We start from the raw sequence: 20,442 nt of genomic DNA on the forward strand, positions 1-20,442 counted from the left end.
GTTTAAAGAAAGCTGTGCAGAAGGAGAGAAAAGCATTAACGGAGAGCACAGCTCTGTGGGTGGAATATTCACTGGCATGCACAGACAGAGAGGAGCTGCATTCAGCTCGGAGAGAGAGAGGGAGAGTCAGACCTGGAGGAAGGAGAGGCTCGAATCCGACACACTCTCGGCGAAAGCTTCCCAGCTTCCCCCGCTTCTTCACCGTACCGCTACACGCTACTTCGCCGCCTCCTGCTTCGAGGAGGAGCAGCGTGGGAAAGGAGGGAGAGAGAGAGAGGAGGGGAACCAGGGAAAGGAGGGAGAGAGAGAGGAGGGGAACCAGGGAAAGGAGGTGCGGAGAGATTAGCACGCGGAGAAGGAGATCTGAGGTGCTGTCCGCTCCAGGGGGGAGACGCCAGGAGCGAGCGGAGCGGAGTGGTCCTCCTTCCTCACCACGCGTTTGGAAACCGACGATGTAAAAAAAGGGATTCTGGCGCGTAAATAAAAAAGGCTGTTTCACTGTCTCTCGCCACTTCAGCCTCCTGCCGTTACCTGCTTCATAAAGACCTCTTTCTGCGGCAGACTGGAATTCACGGCTCGTTGGCAACAAGGAGAGGATAAACCAAGATAAAGACAAACTGTTATTTTTGGCGGGAGAGTATTTGTGGGTTTTTTTAAACACCGCAGCCTTTGCGGTTCTGCTGCTGGGAGTGACCGAGGTTTGGCGAACCTCGTTTTCTGAGTAAAAGTACCGCGCCTTCTGCTCGGAGAAAGGAGGAGACCCGGTGACTGTTCAGCCTTTCTGCGGTTAGTGAAACTGACAGAATTTATTCTGCGCCATTATTCCCAAAGGATTCTAAGGGCCTTTTTAAGAAAAAGGCAAAGCTTCTCCAGTTTGTGACTCCAAGGTGACAGTGACAGAATATCTGTGGTGGGTTGCACAGATTTGAACCATGGTTTTTTTGAGAAGGGGGGAGGGGGGTGAAACACCTGGCTCGGGGGAGGTACTGTGCTGAAACCGACTCACCTGAATGGGTGTAGGTAGAAGGGCCAGCTTTTTTTTGTAATTGTTCCCGCCTTTTTTCACCTGTGCTAGAGCAGCTTGATTTTTTACTGGAGAGCGTTTCACAGCATAAATTATAGACCTGGAGTTTGGTGGCCTGGGTGTTAGCCCCAGTTTGCCCTTTGCGAGAATTTGGGACAAAACTGTTGTGCTCTACTCTTGGACCTGCATGGATTATCTCTTCCAGAGCTCACCAACTGCCACGAAAACTCAAAGGAAACCATTAATGGAGCTGACATTTAGCAGCATTTGGAAAGCCTTGCGTTGTGGACTACTCAACCAAAGATGCGTCTCCTGTCACACCATCTGACTTATGAGTCAGGTTGCTCGCGTGACACATTTCGCTAACTAATTTTCGGCAAACGCTTTTAGCTCCACCGTAGCCTCTTTTAGCTTCCCGGACCCCTCCGCCCAGATCGTGTCCGCAGAACGCACGTACACACACGCGTGGGGAGCGGTGACCGCTCTAGGCATCGGTGCAGCTCTGTGGTCCGGCGGCGCGCAGATGTAGACGGCGTGCCTTTTCCGCACGCGCGCTCCTTCTCCGGTCCTCCGGCCCGCACACCCACCGCCCGGCTGAAGGCATGCAGCCTTTCAGAGCGCTCGTATCCCCGCGCCAACCCGCGCCGCCCTCCCACCGCAGTTTCCATGGTTACCACAATGAGTGTTTGAATCCGGCGTTACATTAAGGCCAGGGAGCGCTCTCTCTCTCTCTCTCTCTCTCTCTATCTTTTCTTCTCTCTTTCTCATTCTCTCTCTCTCTTCCCTTCTCTCTTTCTCGTCCTCTCTCTCTGGTTTGTATGGAATATTGGTATGATACTTGTCTTTGGTGAACATTACACTCTCGTGGCTAATAGCACTGGTAATGGAGACAGTCAATGTGTATTGTCAATGAGGGAGGTTAAGGATTGGCTTTAACCGCGAAGATCTCTCGTCGTATTAGTTTCGCTTTGCCAAGGTAGTCTCTCCCAGAATTCCAGAGCAGACAGTTGAGCGGTGGCGTGGCGTCGGAAGGCTCGGAAAACTTGGAATCTCAGGCCGAGGCAGCTGCCATTCCTCCTCACGTTCATCTCGCAGCGAGCGCAAGCGAGGCGCTTTTCTCTGTAGCGGTCGCCATCCCGAAAGATGGAGGCGGGAAAATGGCGGGAACCGAACGGGTTAGTGGGCACGCGGCTTTGCGTCTCAGCGCGTGGGCTTCCAGCGCCGCGGCGCGCGGGATTATAGAGCACCCCTCGGGAAAACATGAAGATGTGAAAGAAAAGAAAGGGCTTGTCGGCATGTAAAAGAGGGACTGCGCTTCTCAGTACCGCTGTGTGTTGGGTTTTACTGCTCACTCTTGTCGGAACTACAAATGGCAGAGAGGAACGTGACGGCGGACCCCGCCCCCCGCCCCGCCCCGCCCGTCAGGCGGTCGGCGGCCTGAGGGTCGCGAGGCGTGGCGTGGGCGCGCACGTGCGCTAACTCTCGCCGGCGGAGAGCCATGAAAAAGTTCTCGTCCAATCGCAGTCTGAACAGGGTCCTGCAGCAGTGCGAGGCGTCCAGCTCGCCCGAGTTCGACGAGATCAAGGCCGTGAAGAAGCGGTGGCACCTGCACTTGGGCAGCGCCCGCAAGGTCCTGGGCAGGAAGTCCCGGGTGTCTTCGTCCTCGTCCTCATCCTCGCTTTTCTTCACAGCTCCGCCACCCCCCAAGAGGGCCCCCAGCACCACGCTGACGCTGCGCTCCAAGTCCATGACGGCCGAGCTGGAGGAGCTGGGTAAGTCACCCCTGTGTCACCCCTATGTCACCCTAATGTCACCCTATTCACTCTAATGTCATCACTATGATGCATGAAACGCACCCCTGTGCCACCCCACTCACTCTAATGTCATCACTATGATGCATGCAACACACCCCTATGTCGCCCCACTCACTCTAATGTCATCACTATGATGCATGAAATGCACCCCTATGCCACCCTACTCACTCTAATGTCATCACTATGATGCATGCAGTGCACCCCTATGTCATCATACTCACTCTAATGTCATCACTATGATGCATGCAAAGCACTGCTATCACTATACGCTATTATCCTTATGATGCTTTAATGTCATCACTATGATACACACCTGGCACCCCTATGTGACCCTGCTATGGTCATACCCTTGAGTATATACTTGTATATATCTTCAGTGTATATCCAGCTGTATAAATGGATGCAATGTAAATGTAAAAAGTTGTGTAAGTCACTCTGGATAAGAACGTCAGCTAAATGCCTGTAATGTAATGTAATTTCTGAGGAGGATGTGAGGTGGACTAGCACGATGGTCTGGAATAATGCTAAGGTAATGGGGCGGGGCAGGAAAACAAAAATGAGAATTGCTAACTGCCAGCCACGCTAACAGTGGAGAAAGAAAAGCCTGTTCTAAGCATGCCTGCCCTGTTGGACAGTGTTGCAGCAGGGAGAGTGGGTGTGTGTGTGTGCTGCACTGAACTGCGGGTTATTAGAGTGGGAAGCATCAGGCTACATATCAGTCTTCACATGATCTCTTTTAGGTCAGCAGCATGTGTTTGTGTCGCCTGTTGTGTGCTTGGACTGCTCATATCTCAGATCAGGTCATTCTGTCCCACACGCATTTCTGAGAGTATTTTCTTATTTTTTATTTACAGAAATCAAGAGCTACTCTGAGATCATTACCATTATTTTCATTTACTAGTTGTCTCTGTGCTGTGCATGGAACAAAAAACCGATCAAATATACTCTTCATGTTTAAATAATTAGTTGTAGGAAGGCCAGTTTTTCAAGAATTGGGCCACAAAAAGATCTAATTTGAAATGGGTCTGTAATTACTGAGTCCATGGTGCTGTTTTTTTAGAAGAGGTCAAAAAGTTTGGCTGTCTTTAAGGTAAATGGAAAAATACCAGTTTGTAATGAGCTGTTTACAATGTTTAGACCTTAGGGTTGGAGCATAGCATTAGCCGTCTTACAGAGCACTTTAAAGCCTGGGTTTTTGACAGGGGGTCTGTGGACCCCTGGGTGTGATGGGTCCTTGAAGGTCCTGTAGGAGGGGGTCCCTGGCCAACCTGATACAGCAATGACTATAGTTTTGGGGAAATATTTCAAAATATGAAACTTTTTTTTTTGAAAATATGAACCTTCTTAATTTATGATGGGGGTTCTCTGGAGGCCTTTGAGCCTGGGTTGGGGTCCCTGGGTCAGAACAGGCTGACAACCCCTGTTCCCTGTTTTTTGTGCAGCACATGCTTTTGTGCATATGGAATTTATATATATATATATATATATATATATATATATATATATATACATACAAACTACATGGCCAAAAGTATGTGGACCCATGCCATCCAACATCTCATCCAAAATTATGGGCATTAATATAGAGCTGGTCCACCCTTTGCTGCTATAACAACCTCCCCTCCACTGGGAAGGCTAGATATTTATACCTGATGTTGGAGCGTTGCTGCAGGGATTTGCTTCCATTCGGCCAGAAGAGCCTGAGGTTAGGCACTGATTGGGCGATTAGGCCTGGCTCGCAGTTGACTTTCCAGTTGATCCCAAAGGTGTTGGATGCGGTTGAGGTCAGGTCTCTGAGTTTTCCACACTGTTCTCGACAAAACCATTTTTATATGGACCTTCCTGTGTGCCTGGGGGCATTGTCATGCTGAAACAGGAAAGGGCCTTCCCCAAACTGTAGGAGACGCACAGAATTGTCCAGAATGTGATTGTATGCTGTAGTATTAAGATTTGCCTTCACTGGAACTAAGGGGCCTAGCCCAAACCATGAAAAAGAGCCCCAGGGTGTCCAGATACATTTGGTCATATAGTGTAAATAATATGTGGCATATAATAGAAGCAATCTGTGGATTCAAAGAGCTGTGTGTGAGAGGAAAGGTAATATATGCACATACTTGCATGTACTTGCTCGACGTCTTGGCTTGCATCATACCTGAAAAAAAAGATGAACAGTGAATGTGCAGGAAAAAACAGGAAAAAAAAAGCAGGAATACACTGAATATACTGCGGTAAGCTGTCCAGTGCATTTGCACATATTCAGCGAGGCAGTTAATTTTCTCCGAACTCCATTTCCCATGCCCAGTCTTCCAGAAAAACAGTTCATTTAGATGCTCCTAAAAAAAACCAAAAAAAAAAAAACCATTTGCATAACATCTGTCTAATGTTCTGAAAGTGCAATCAAACAAGCTCTCTGTTTCCATTCCCTGCAAGCGTCCGCACGGAGGAGAAGAGGGGGTGAGTCGCCGTCCAGACAGCACTGACATTTACCAACAACACTTTTTTTTCCCGCCGAGACGGTCGCATTATGTAAAAGTCATCGATAATTTAAACGGTGTTGATTGGGGGGTTAAATGACTGCAAGCTCTCGCTTTCGTTTTTTAACATTTTTTTTTTTTTTGCCTCGTCATTAGTGACGCAGATTATCTCCGGGGAAAGCGATGTGGCGTGACGTGTTTGTCGAGTGTTCGGTGTCAGTAACGTCAGTGTCTCGGTCCGGTGCTGGGGGGCTCACCCGGGTGGTGCTCGGTTCTCTTCTCGGGCTCCGCAGAGCGGTTTGACGAGATGCTGGCCTCCCAGGAGCCGGTGGCGAGGGCCCCCGTCGCCGAGGTCGACTACAGGGCCGCCACGGTGAAGCAGCGGCCGACCAGCCGGCGAATCACGCAGGCCGAGATCAGCGTAAGATCGGCCCGCCGTCCGCCGCCGCCTGCGCAGCCGCACCGCTGAACCACACCGCAGAACCGCACCGCTGAACCACACCGCAGAACCGCACCGCTGAACCACACCACAGAACCGCACCGCAGAACCACACCGCAGAACCACACCACAGAACCACACCACAGAACCACACCACAGAACCACACCGCTTAGTAACTCTGAGTGACTCTGTAGAACTGTGGGACGGCTCAGTCCAGTGGCCAGTGCTGCTGGTGGCACCAGCCAAAGTGTCCTTTTCTTAGCTCTCTGTGTTCTCTCCATTTCAGATTAATCCTTTTTTGGTGGGGGGGGGTGTTGTTGTTTTTTTGGTATTGTGGGCTGATGCTCATTCACAGTTTCTCGGTTCACGTGTTCCCCTGTTGTGTGTGGTTGTGTTTGGGGTGAAGTCGCTGTTTGAGCGTCAGGGGATGGTGCCTCACGGCGGGCTGCACCCGGGACTGGACAAGACTCACATGCCGCTGCCCAAAGGGATGTCCCGGACCAAGTCTTTCGGTGAGGGCCCTTCTCCAGCAGCCTCTTTCTCAGCCTTTTCAAACACAGGCAGCAGTTTTTGTTTTTTTTTGCTGTCTCTTGTCAGGGTGACAAGAGATTCCCTGATTTCTGATTATTTTATACATTAAAATGTTTCTGGTATTGATATTCAATGGTGGCTCATGCTGTAAAATATATATGCCACTCTTTAGTTCAGATTAGTCAGCTGATCGAAATGATATTACTTGAACTAGCTAGCATTCCATAATGATTGTTATACCATAACGATTGTTATTGTGTGCTGACTGTTTTTTACATCTGTGATCTGCAGAAATGTAGTTTCCAGAAGTTCTGTCCTAACGCGTGAATGAAACTCGTTTGCAGGGGCGTCGGAGGAGGACCGGTTGTCAGCCTTGGTGGGAGAGGCTCGGTTTCCAAGGAGCTCGTCGATGACGGACAGCCTGAGAGACAGCCACAGCATCCCTCCGCCTCCCCAGACCGCGCCCCCTCCTCCCCCGTCCCCCTACTACCAGGACACGCCCCCGGCCTTCTGCCCGCCCCCTCCGCCGGGGCGGGGCCACGACCAGGGCCGGTCCAGCTTCAAGCCCGGCGCGGAGGCCAAGCTGCACGCCCTGGCGCAGGCGGCGGCGGCGGCGGAGATCTACGACCCGCCCCGGGCCGCGGCGCACGCCGAGCGGCAGAAGAAGGCGCGGTCCATGATCATCCTCCAGGACTCCTCCCACCTGCCCGTGGAGCCCGCCGACCTGCCGCGGCTGGGGCCCTCCGCCGCGCCGCCCGAGAAGATCAAGAGGAAAGGGCGGGTCATCGACAACCCGTACGCCAACGTGGGCCAGTTCAGCATCGGCCTGTACACGCCCACCAAGCCGCAGCGCAAGAAGAGCCCGCTGGTCAAGCAGCTGCAGGTGGAGGACGCGCAGGAGCGGGCGTCGCTGGCGCTGGCCGCCGCCCACTCCCGCGAGCACTCCCCCACGGGCCGCGTCCCGCACACCAGCCGGGCCGAGTACTACCAGCAGCAGCTGCTGCAGGAGCGGGCGCGGGCGCAGGCCGAGGGGCCCTTCTCCGCCGTCATCGCGGGCGCCGTGCGGGACCGGGAGCGGCGGCTGCAGGAGCGGCGCCGGTCCACCGTCTTCCTGTCGGTCGGCACGGTGGAGGGCGGCAGCTCCGCCCACGAGCTGTCGCCCTCGCTCACGCAGTCCCGCTCCATCGACGAGCGGCTGCTCAGCCGCGAGCTGGGCCAGCTGCCGCCGCCCGCCCCCGCCCTGGCGCCCCGCGCCCTGCCCGGCGGCACCACCTTCATCCACCCGCTGACGGGCCGGCCCCTGGACCCGCACTCCCCGCTGGCCCTTGCGCTGGCCGCAAGGGAGCGGGCGCTGACGTCCCAGAGCCAGTCCCCCGCGGGCAGCCCCGAGGCCAGGACTAAGCACGAGGCGCCGGGGCCGCTGTTCGTCGACACCCAGACCAAAGAGGCGGAGCGCTGCGAGGCGGAGGGCGGGCCCGTGTCTCCGCCCTACTCCCCCCCGCCGGGGGCCAAAGCGGGCTACGGGCCCCCCTCGGGCGCGGCCGCGGCCCCGGGCCCCTCCAAGAGCCCGTGGGGGAGCCCGGCGATGCTGCGGAAGGAGCTGGACCCCAGGGCGGAGGGGCGGAAGGACGACAGGAAGCAGGAGGACAAGAAGAGCATGATCATCAGCATCGTGGACACGTCGCAGCAGAAGACGGCCGGCCTCGTCATGGTCCACGCGACCAGCAACGGGCAGGCGGCGGAGCTGGGCCTGGAGGAGGCGTCGGCGTCGCCGGCGGGGACGCCCACCGAGGCCCCGAAACCCGCGCTGGGCGAGCTGAAGCGCGGGGCGTCGCCCGTCCCGGCGGCGGCGGCGATGGCGGCGGCCGGCCCGCCTCAGGGGAGCCCCGCGGCGGAGAAGAAGGCGCTGGCGCAGGGCAGCTCGGAGGAGGACGTGGAGCCGTACACCGTCACCCTCCCGCCCGCGCTGCTCTCCTCCAGCGACGAGGAGACGCGCGAGGAGCTGCGCAAGATCGGCGTGGTGCCGCCGCCCGACGAGTTCGCCAACGGGCTCCTGGCCAAGCAGGCCGCCGCCGCCGCCGCCGCCTCCGGCCCGCAGCTGGCCCGGCTGGCGGCGCCCGCCGCCCAAACCCAAGCAGCAGCAGCAGCACACCCCCCCGCCGGAGGAACACCCTCAGGGAAGCCCTCGGACGCCCACCTGGGGCCCGAGTCGGCGGCCGACTCCGGGGTGGAGGAGGTGGACGCCCGCAGCTCCAGCGACCACCACCTGGAGACCACGAGCACCGTCTCCACCGTCTCCAGCATGTCCACGCTCTCCTCGGAGAGCGGCGAGCCCACAGACACCTACAGCTCCTACGCCGACGGGCAGACTTTTATACTCGACAAGCCGCCAGTGCCTCCCAAGCCCAAACTCAAGTCCCAGCTCGGCAAGGGGCCGGTGACCTTCAGGGACCCCCTGCTGAAGCAGTCCTCGGACAGCGAGCTCCTCTCGCAGCAGCACGCGGCGGTGCTGGCCGCGGCCGCCAGCGCCGGGCGACCCCGCTACCTCTTCCAGAGACGCTCCAAGCTTTGGGGGGACCCCGTGGAGCCGCGGCTGCCCCCGGGCCCCGAGGACGGCAAGCCCACTGTGATCGGGGAGCTGAGCTCCCGGCTCCAGCAGCTCAACAAGGACACGCTGGGGACCCGGGCCTCGCTGACCGGGAGGAGCCCCGTGGGGAGCAGTGACACTCGCCGCTTCATCACCCTCTGGGTAGAGCCAACACATCCCCTGGTAAGAGCCACGCACACTCTAGGTCAGGCTCAAACACATCATCACCCTGTCCAGAGCACACATCATCACCCTGGTCAGAGTCACCACATATCACCTCTGGGTAAGAGCTCAACATGCATCATCACACTCTGGGTAGACCTCACGCATCATCACATGGTAGAGCTCAAGCATCATCACTCTGGTAAGACCCACGCTCACACACTGGTCAGAGTCAACACATCTCACTCTGAGAGCGACACGCATCATCACACTCTGGGTAAGAGCTCGACACGCATCATCACACTCTGGGTAAGAGCTCAACATGCATCATCACCAGGGTTCTGTTCACTCTGGGTAATGGACTCAACACACATCATCACCAGGGTTCTGTTCACTCTGGGTAATGGACTCAGTAATGGTAGAGTGAATCTCTGCCTAATTTTTGGACACAATGTATCTCTACTTTCCTCTCAAAATTTGAAATACTGACATTGCTGGCTATGCCAAATATTTTGGTTTTTCTGGTTAAGTAGTTTATCCTGTGAATAACATTTTGAAATAAATTAACTCGTCTTATTATATTATTACTTAACATTTGGGCCAGAACAGCGGGCTCGGTTCAGTTTGAGAACAATTCAGCTGAATATAATTGGTTGCCGTTCTTTCTCTAAACTCCAATTTCTTCTAACTCTTCCCGTATCCCACTGTACTTAATGCGTACTATCCTCCTGGCAATATCAAGTGTGTAATTGGATTTTTAGGCTGTTTCGTTCTATTAATAAACAGTTAAGGCAGTTTTATTAACAGCCATTGCTAAGAATACAGTAATTACATTCCCGGGTCATTAGTCATTGGAGGGGATAGAGTTGTAGGCTTTCACAGGAGGCTCTCTGGAGACTCCGCTCGTCTGAAGTTTCAGTCGGAGCGTGGTGCCGAGAGCGTCCTGCGATTCGAGCTGCCCTTTGATCTGAGTCAAGTCGGAGCGCTTTCATTTCAGCTGGGGATGGAGGCTTTTAGACACACTCTCACCTCCGATAATGGCTTGGGCCTGTGATCTCCGGGTTGGGCATAGGGTATGGGTATTAACAGGATGCCTGTAAACACTGTAGGACTGCTTTAGGATTCCTGGCCTAGTTATTAAAGGCCCCTGGGGGTATTTTTAGCTAATGTATGGTTTGTTTTGTTTCATGAATAATAGTATGGGAATGCAGCAATGTCTTCAACGCAGCCAGCCGCTGTGGTAAGTACAGACTTTCTCAGGCCCAGTACATCATGTTTTGGCTGGGCTACAGTAATCTCAGTAGTCTCTCCTAGGTCTCTCAATCAATCCCTGTCCACTTTTCCTTTGTTTTTAATCGCAGAGCCCTTGTGCTGTATGTGTGTTGCTTGCTTTGGCCTTGCTGGTCTCTAAGAAATTATACTAAAATGCCAGGTCAGGTAGTTTTAGTGGTGTGGGAAAATGAAGGTGATGGAACCATTGTTTCCAGCACAGTTGTGAGAGTTCTGTTGCTCAGTGAACAATTCTTGTAATGGGCTCTCTGAAAGTACAATAAAGTCCTAATGTTCCTTGCAGATGTGACAAGGAACATTAATCCTTAGACTTTTGACTTCTCGGGTAAACATTTACTCTTTTATATTAGTGTGTGGACTAATCCTATTTCGCTTGAATAACTGATTTCACGTTATGGTTGTGATGGTTACCGCAGAGCCAAATGCTACCTTGTCTGCTTTTTCCTCCTGAAAAAGAGCTGTCCAATCAGCTTGTTCCAATTCCCTCTGGTGTTACGTTGCCTCCTAGAAGTCCTCAACTTCCTGTCAGATTGTTACACCCCTTCCTTCACTCCACGAATGGTTTCACCCAGGCTGCTCAGGAACAAAATGGGAATTTAGCTGCTAGACTTTTTTTTCCTGAATGACTGTACTTGGGTCAAACTGGTAAGTCTAATACCCGTTGCATTTAAAATATATTGTCTATACGTCCTTCAGTCATTCAGCTCCTCTGTAATGAGTACGCTTTCCTATTGGAGGAGACAGCTGTTCGTCATCATCCTAATCATTGTGCAGACATTTTCCATGGGTCAGTACTTCCAGATGGTTTTTGCTAAGTTTCCAGATTGTGGTGATGTGTTCATTTATTTTGTTTATTTTTCGGGACAAAAATGCTATTTCACAAGGTCCCGCAGTTTTGGTGTAAATGTTCTAACTGCTGTTTCATCATTATATAGCTGGTTAAATATGTCTCCTGTCAGCTTTTTTTTCCCCCCGCAAACTTTTGAAATCGTTGGTATGACAGTAACCTACAAAAACATTTACTACTCTTTTTTTTTTTCCAGTTCCTTTGGTGAAACGTAATGGGGTGGGACAGTAAATGTTTACATGTTTAAAGGGGCATATGTCTAGCCATTCAGTCACTGCTGACCATTTCTGCAAACTTTATGGCACGCAGTATGAGTTTAGCTGATCAGAATTCAGAATGCTCACATTTGGAGAGGTGTACCCTTTGAGTCATGATCGTAGTTTGCAGCTTACAAGTGAGAGAGGATTAAAGAGAACTGCCACAGCTCTCAAGAACAATTTTGTTTATCCCTACGCATTACATAATTATTTGAACATCTTCCATGTTCCTGGCAACTTACCAAACTCACATTTTACATTTTATTTAATTTGTACGGTTGGATGTATATTGTAACAATTCAGTCTAAGTAGTTGCTATAGGCAACAACAGTAGTGGCCAAGATTCAGGTTGAATATTGAGCTTCATCATAGTTTACACACTCCATGATCCCTCATTTTCTTTTTAGTTTTCATTGTTTTATTTTGTTTTTGCCTCGCTGTGTGTAAGATGTGGTGTGCTCTCTCTCTCTCTCTCTCCCCCTCGCTCTCTCTCTCTTATATGCGTTGACACTAACAGTCTCTTTCACTTTACCTCTTGCCCTGCTCACTGTATGCCTGCTCTGCTTCTGTTTAGATCTAGTGCCAGGAGAGTGGGAGTGCACATGTGTAAGTGTGTAAGTGCACATGGGCATCTCAATCCAGCCCCCACCGCAGCCCTTGTTTGTATTTAAAGTAGGCTACAGGAATCGAACGTGAGCATGGCACCAACTAAAACAAGAAAACATATTTTTTCCTCCAGTAACAATGCTTCTGAAATACATGATCCAAACAACTCCCTGGCACTTTAATTAAATCTTATGTTAATTAATTTGATCTGATGTATTTTTTCTAAAAAATAAAAAAATAAAAAAATCTTATTTGTCGCTGAAGTTTAAAAAATTGTTAAAGACGCTCTCTGTGCAATTGTGGAGTCTTTAAAATTATAATGTGGCATAGGTTACACGGCTGATTTTTATGCAATGGATGCAGCATATTAAGTTATCCTCTCCTTGAGTCCTGCATATACTGTACAAAGTGAAGAGAAATTCGAACGCAAGTATGAATTGCAGACCGCCCGCTGAAGCATCTACCCGCGCCAATATGCCACCCAGCGTGCCACGTCTGTTTCGGGATTTTTTCGGTGTGTACCACCAGGCCTGAAAAAAAAAAAAATTCTCGGGTATCACTGATATTTCAGGAATGTACTTTCAGTTGGAGGAGTGCACTTTATTTAACATATTTCAGGAGTAAACTTTCAGTTGAAGAAAATAATTTTATGCTGGAAGAACATGAAGAAATGTCACTAAAAAAATCAATAATTAACTTTTTTGCATTACTTTAAAGTTGTGCAGTTAAAATTTAGTTTTTTTTAAATGGCAAGATTTTAAACTGTTGAACAGAAAACATATATGGATGCAGAACCACCAAATTGCAGCGCCCAAAAATCAGGTGCACCTCCCTGATACCCCACACTTTGCGGAGTTGCCTCTCGGTCTCCAGACATGCTCTGGTACTGAAAAATGGGCGTGCCAAAGACTAAATAGTGTACGCACAACATGATGAGTACCTGCAGCTGACAAGGTTTCACAATGGAAACACTACGACCTGTCAGCTGGCATGTTAAACAGAAAGAACGTGTGTCTGTTTCACAAAGGCCAGAAAGCTCTGACCTTTGCGGTTAGGAGTTAACGAGGGATGTTCTTTGCTTGGTGTCAGAAAAGACGCACATCAGTGAGGGGGTTAGTCATTGACCAGCTCGACTTTAACTGCTCCTAGCCTTATTAATGAATTGTGTCAATCGATGCATTAAATTGTGTGTTCTATTGCACAGAAGTACAGACGGTTTTGTGCAATTATGCCACTCAGTCTGGAAATTGCTCCACCTTGATGTCCCGCTGATTTCCCTCCAGACATGAGAGATTATTGGGTGGGAGGTGTTCATTTTGTACGAAGGCATGGCAATGTTTTTTTGTGTTTAGATAATTTTTGCTGTTCTGCAAGTCCCATTTTGAAGCAACTCAGAAAATATGTGCGTCCAACAAAAAAAGAGACAACAAAATAAATGAAATTGATAAAATGTAAAAAATAAAATAAGATATTAAAACATTAAAACAGGACCAGTTAGGTATTCTTGTAAAAAGTAATGTTAAAAAGGTGTGTGCTACACTGGAACCTCTAACCCACCTTGTCCATCATCTGTGGATTCCTTACCCTGTGCTGTAGTGTAATACGTTAATGATGAACCCTCACTAACTAATTATTATTGGGTCTGCTGTGTCTTTGCAGTATCTTTGGTGAATGCCCTGATTTCCCAAGCGTCCCTTTTCACTGTTGACGTGTGTGTGTGTGTGTGTGTGTGTGAGAGCGTGTGTTTGTGCGTGTGTTTATATGTGTGTGCGTGCGTGTGTGTGTATGTGCGTGCGTGCGAGCGTGTATAATTGGGGGTGGAGGGAACATCATCAATAGGAACAGCAGACCTGACTCCCTGGCCTCTTTCTGACCTGTGCCTAACCGTTGACCCCCCCACACCTCTCCTCGACCCAAACCAGCGTGCAGCTTCACGTACCCCACACGTCTCCCCCCGTCAGGGGTGAGGTTACCCTCCAGCATCCTGTAAATGACCCGTCCCTTCTCTGTCTCTCCCCCCCCCCCTCCCAGACTCTTCAGCAGTTTAGGGGAACTCCACACCATTTCCCAGAGGAGCTACGGCACCACCTACACCATCCGCCCGGGCAGCCGCTACCCCGTCACCCGCCGGACGCCCAGCCCGGGGAAGGGCTCCCCGGACCGGACCGACCCGCTGGGGCCCATCCGGGGCTACGGCCTGGCCGGCTCGCCCACCACGCCCCCCACCATCCTCAAGTCGTCCAGCCTGAGCATTCCGCACGAGCCCAAGGAGGTGCGCTTCGTCATGCGCAGCTCCAGCGCCCGCAGCCGCTCGCCCTCGCCCTCGCCCTCGCCCCTGGGCTCCCCGCTGCTCGCCCTGCGGCCCTTCCACCAGAAGCCCCTGCACCTGTGGAACAAGTACGACGTGGGCGACTGGCTGGAGAGCATCAACCTGGGCGAGCACCGGGACCGCTTCCAGGACCACGAGATCGAGGGCTCGCACCTGCCCGCCCTCACCAAGGACGACTTCGCCGAGCTGGGGGTGACGCGCGTGGGCCACCGCATGAACATCGAGCGCGCGCTCAAGCAGCTGCTGGAGAGCTGACGCATCGCCCGCCCCCGCCCCCGCCTCCTCCTCCTCCTCCTCCTCCGCCACAGCCACCGCCACCGCCCCCGCCTTCACCTGGCCCCGCCCCCTTCTCTTTCCCTCGCGACGTTCCGTCTGCTCGTCGCGTTTGTGCTCTCGATACTGCGCTGCGCTGCACTGAACAGGAGACGGAAGAGAAAGCCATCCAGCCGTTCCCCCATTGGCCATACCCCCCCTGGCCCCGCCCCTTCCGCTCAAGAGCCTGTCAACCTGTCTGTCGTTCTGGAGTGGCGTCCGCTGCAATCACTGCTCGAAGCCACAAATCTTCCACTCGGTGTCCAGGTGCGTACCGACCCCCCCCCCCAGCTCCCAGCCACCTGTGCTGCGTCCTCACCGGTCTCCAAGGGATACCTGCTTTCAACCAGAAGGGTCTTGCTTGAAATTTCGGTTGCCTTTCAAAATTTCTTTCAAGGATCTTATACAATCATGAACAAAAGAGTCCTTTTTCCTCAGTGAGGAATTTTTGAAAGCCTCACACATTTGCAGTTTTAGTTTTTTTTTTGTTTTTTTTTTGGAGCATTTTACATTCTGGCGATGAGAGCGGGGGACCAGAGCGGTAAAACTACTGCTATTCTCAAACCTTTTTACTGACAGCGATATCTACTGCGTTAGAAGAATGTTTAACTGACATAAGTGGCTTTTTCCATCGTCACCATTTTTCTTTGGAAACACCAGACCATAATACACATATACAGGACAGCTCTGCATTCTACAGTGAGTTCATTGAGCGCACTTCCTGTATGAACTAAAATCGAGAATATAGAAGAACCTTTTCAAATTTATTCCACTGGTAATTTAATCATGTTTTTACGGTTATATATATTTGAAAGGAAAAAGTATATCTATATAAAATGTGTAAATATACAATTTTGTTATCATTTTACTAAAACTATATCTGATATTATGAACAGAGAACACTGTTAAAAATGAATCTTCCTTACGGTGACATTTTTTTGTAATTTAAGTAGCATGGGAAGAAGTTGAATTATTCTGTCTCTCCTGGACTGGCGTTTTTTTTTTTTGTTTTTTTTTTTTGCTGGTTTGGTTCTCGTCGCCATTTTGTGAAACGTGGTCTTCCATCTTCCGTGAGGGTCACCCACAATGGAGCAAAGACCTGCATGACTGAAACCCCCCCCCCACCACCCTCCACCCCCCCCCCCAAACTAAGTCCCGCCCACCCGTTCCCAACGAGCAGCGAGGGCCCCCGCCCTCCCATTTTTTGACTCTTATACACTGTCCCTTTTCGTCCGTCCAGAAGGTGTACTGTCAGAGGCGAGACTTTTCACCATAACTTTGCAGAGCGGCCACTTCCTGGTTCAGTGGTGGTGGAAGGAGTTGATTGGATGCCGAGAATGATGGGACATGGGACACCTCCACTAAAAACCCTTGTTCTCACGCCCCCCCCCCCGCCCTCCCAGCACAGAATACCTGTCTCCTCCACCGAGTCTGATCCCCCGCCCCACCCCCCCTCCACCCCCCAAAGGGGTGCACAGGGAGATGAGTGCAGCAATAACCGAGGGGTGGGGGAGAAGGTGGGCGAAGGGCTCTCTGCACACACGCTGCTATTCCCCCCCCCAAAAAAACGATAATGGTCTTTCCCGTGTCACCATACTAGGCCATCTGAGACCAGCCACAGGACTGTGGAGGGAGGGGGGGGGGGGACATGAGTGGGTGAAAGGAAGGAGTCGATACGATATCAGCAATTGTAAGCGATCCTCACCAAGGGCCACTCTCACAGGACACACTGAGACTTTGTCGTTCGGATATTTTTTGTTGTTGTTGATGTTTTTTTGGTTTTTGAATTTTTTTGAATTTTTTGGGGATTTCTGATTCATTTTGGATTCTTTTTTTTTCTCTCATTGGTGAGTTTTTTTGTAGCTTGTGGAATTAGGCTTAGAATTTGGAAAATTTTTGTATTCGTTTGCAAAAGCGTGAAATTTCAGAACGAGGATTTACAAAAAGAAAAAAAAAAGACTTGGTCCTCTGAACTCCTTACATGTATAAATATGGAAGAATTACAAATATTTGCTTTTTATATTAATCACAAGTATTGTAAATATAATAGTTTTCATATACATTTTTAAGCAAGAAAAAATATAGATATATAGATATATATATAAATATATGAATGTTTGGCATATATATGCATAGATAACCACCTGTCAGAGAGGGTGAGAAAATTTTATTCTTTCAAAGAACTATGAACTAGGGTGTGATTTGCACAAAACAAGGTGCTAACTCAAAGCCATCCATCTTCATAGAGCCACTCCTGTACCCCCCTAGTGGATCTCCGCCTAGTTCAGAAGCAAGTTCGGTTCAGTCCCCCCTACGTTTCCGCCGTGACGCTCGAGTTCGCTGCGTGTCCGAACGCAAGGACTCGCCCAAAATCCCGTCCGTTCTCCTGAGGTGTGCGGCTGCCTTTTGAGCTCAGTCCCAGGGGGAGCCTCTTTTAGCCTTAACACCAGCTGAGCTGTCTCATCCTTAGACCCCCTTATGTCATACCCCCCCCCCCAAGACCCCCACCAAAGACCCACCCTTCCTTGCGACATGCCGTGCGGCTCAACTTTTAAGTCGTGATCCCATTGTGCTCGATGGTGAAGCTCTGTGTGGCGCCTCCCCCTAGTGGAGGTGAGCGGTATGACGCCGACTGCAGTCCTTCATCCCCATTGGGGAGTTCTACAGCAGGCCAACCGAAACGCTGTGCTGCCAAATTATCAGCATTTCTACCAGACGGACGGACGTCGACCGTATGTGACTGAATCGCATTTAAGCGTGTTATTTATATCCATAACATGGCTGTCTGTGTGACCTAATGCTAAAAAATTCATTTCCAACTGCCGTGGAAGAGGTTACTTTAAAAAAGTAACGCACTTTTTCCACGTGCACGGTTCAGCTGTCCTTACTTAGAAGCCAAAATACTTTGAAAGGGTTTCTGTTTCAATTACCAAATTGTTATAATGTCTACTAAACTCAATGGTTATGTAATATTGCGTTTAAAGCCAAACAGCAAGCCCTACCAACTTCAAATCTTTTCTTCGACGAGTCACTCCAGGGTATTGTTTTGGGAAGTGGTAGCAGGCGGAGGGCGGTTACCCACCCCCATCTGCATCCAGTGTTTAACACCTTCCCCATTCCATACTCTGGCAAGTATGCAGATGTTTTATGTACTGACCCAGGTTGTCAGCACCTTATGGGCAATACTGGAAATTCTGACTCTCTCATTGTTGAAGCTCAGTGCTCTGATTTGCTGACTCATAACGAACGCAATTTGCTCACGATTTCAAAAACACGTCCATCGGTAGCGTAGCATCACAGACGGAACCTTATGGTACCAGCCCAACGTCGGACAGACGGGACACACCGGAGCGGAATATCTCTCCAATATTACAGATTATTAATGTTGAACTGATAAACAAATGTTTATTTATGGTTTATTATTATTCAGTTATTGAGACGGATGTCTCTGTAGAATAATAATGATCGGTGTCAGTGTTCTGGGGCACCGGAGCTGGAGCCACAGAATGAATGTTGTGCTCAGTGTCAGTTAAGGGCCCAGGAGTCTAAAACACAGACTTACATATTCAAATCGCACTGCTTATTAACAACCATTAGTTTCATCTGAACGTAAGCGCTGGTAGTTTCACTTTTGGGTTTTGACCGCTTCCAATTTTTCTGTAATTTATTTTGGAGGTTACGTGTGTTATGGGATGATAGTAACTGTTTTCAAGAAGAAGAATAAGAAAAAAATAATAATAATGTGCCAAAAAAATATTTCACTTTTAACTGTACTGCTGTCTTTGCAAATATTGCATTCATGATTTTTTTTTTTTTTAAAGCTGTTAAGACTCAGCACTATGGTGCCACCTCCTGGAAATCTTGAGTACTACGGGCTGATGAGATAATTTGCTGTATAGAATCTTTTTTGGTGGACATTCTGAAGTTTTTATGTTTTGTAAAGGAATATATATATATACACACATAAATACCTGATTTTATGGGATTTTCATGAACATTTTTATTCATATTTTGAGACAAGGTATGGAAGCATCTTTTGTTAAAGTGAATGGTAGAAAAAAATTAACTGCATCTGACACTCAAAAAAGGATTTCCCCCGAAACCCTGCTGATCTCATCATTAACATGTAAAGTAATGGACAGAAATACCATTTAGACCTTAGCTGATTTCGTGGATTTTCAGTAAGGGATTTTGGAATTAAAACAAGGTTCGTAAGTTGACCACAATCTAATAGCCAGATGCAAAACAGTATGAAGAGGGGGGGGACTTCTTTCACATGAATTTGTTCTTTCAGCACTATCATCGATGTTACTTTGAAACGACAAAGCACAACCGAAGTGGCACGGGTTCCGAGGGTTCAGAATCCCTCTGGAGAGTCTGACAGGCTTTGGGGTGGTCGGCACTCGGCGGGGGGGGGGCGGGGGGGACTGACTCTCCAGAGGGAAGGTGGACTCCTGTCTTGCACTGTGAGTTCAGAGGGCAGGACTCGTTGAGCCAGTCCCTCGGACTCGCCTTTCAAAACCACAGCCAGGGTCTCTCTCCTTCGTTGCACTTTGCTCTCGCGCACACACACACACCTGAAGACGCCGCCTTCTGAGCGCCGGTCTTTGTCAAGAGGGGGAAAAAAAATTGATCTGCCTCCACAGAAGTAATTAGCTGACGGTTCCACATAAAACAAAAGAAAAACGGACTGAAACCCGCCTGATACACAGAATTGAGTCATTTCTACTGCTAAAGGAACTGGCGTGACACAGAATGATTGACACTCGTGTTTTGACCTCCAGTGCGGTATGTAATCGCTTAGGATATTAATCTTTCAACAGTTACGCCAATACAAAGTCAAAATGAAGCGAACAGAACGAACTGAAGTGTTAATCAGTATGTCATGTTCTCGGGCTTCTTCTAGAACATAATAAATCAGGTTGTGTTTGGAATGTGTTCTTTGTAATCGACATTTGTTATATTTTGTTATCTTTAGCGGACGACTGCAATACATGAAGCGCTTACTGTCTTTTGAAATGCTTGTTTTCACTTTGTTATCTAGAAGCCGACGGGTAATCCCGCACGTTTGAAAGCAAACCGTCCGTTTTTTCACGTTGCAGAGAGACCGCTGTCATTTTTAGGAGACCGTGTTTGGATCTATTACGAACAGACTTATTTGACCTAAACAATTCCCCCGCAAATTAAGATGGAAAAAGGCCTGATGTGCATTGTATAACAGAAAGTCACCACACGAAGACATTGGAATATTGTAATATACCCCAGGCAGTTTCGGCCTGTGGGACTGTGTTTAGACAGCACTGGCCACAAACAAGCGCATAGGAACATTGAAGGGCCCGCTATAAATGCCAGCTGTTTTCCTGTTGAGAACAATTTTTTAAAAATGAATTTAAATTATTTTATTATTTCAAGGTAAAAAAAAAAATGTGACTGTCAAAAAAAAACTACAGTGACCTCATATCCAATGGCAATTTAAGCATTTAACTACTTTCAGTAGGGTGTACCTGTAGTTAAGCTTCAGTTCTATAGAAACAGTAAGTATGGATGAAGCAGAATTACTTCTGTGTGTAAAATACTGGTAGAATTGCGGTGATTTTATACTGATAGGCTTAACTATAATCAGTATTTTTTGGAGCCAAAAAAAAAAAACTCTTAATTTGTTTCTGTAAAGATGTTACATTTTAGGCATTTAACAGACACTCTTTTCCAGAGTGGCATACACACTTCACACTTTATGCAGTTTATGCTACATACAATGCATTTACACTC

General features: G+C 49.6%; 1 protein-coding gene across 1 annotated transcript in view; it reads left to right on the plus strand.

Moving 5' to 3' along the window:
- The window catches only part of shank3a (SH3 and multiple ankyrin repeat domains 3a), a 315,279-nt gene extending 295,988 nt beyond the window's left edge, over positions 1 to 19,291 (plus strand). The window contains exons 19-24 of the mRNA XM_064342483.1: positions 2,716 to 2,796; positions 5,269 to 5,292; positions 5,606 to 5,733; positions 6,159 to 6,264; positions 6,628 to 9,005; positions 14,026 to 19,291. Coding sequence (XP_064198553.1) covers positions 2,716 to 2,796; positions 5,269 to 5,292; positions 5,606 to 5,733; positions 6,159 to 6,264; positions 6,628 to 9,005; positions 14,026 to 14,616 — 3,308 coding nt within the window. The 3' untranslated portion in view covers positions 14,617 to 19,291. The remainder of the gene's footprint in view (positions 1 to 2,715; positions 2,797 to 5,268; positions 5,293 to 5,605; positions 5,734 to 6,158; positions 6,265 to 6,627; positions 9,006 to 14,025) is intronic.
- The last annotated feature ends 1,151 nt before the right edge of the window (positions 19,292 to 20,442 follow it).

Source organism: Anguilla rostrata, chromosome 7 (genome assembly GCF_018555375.3).
Source record: "Anguilla rostrata isolate EN2019 chromosome 7, ASM1855537v3, whole genome shotgun sequence".
NCBI classification, from domain to species: Eukaryota; Metazoa; Chordata; class Actinopteri; order Anguilliformes; family Anguillidae; genus Anguilla; species Anguilla rostrata.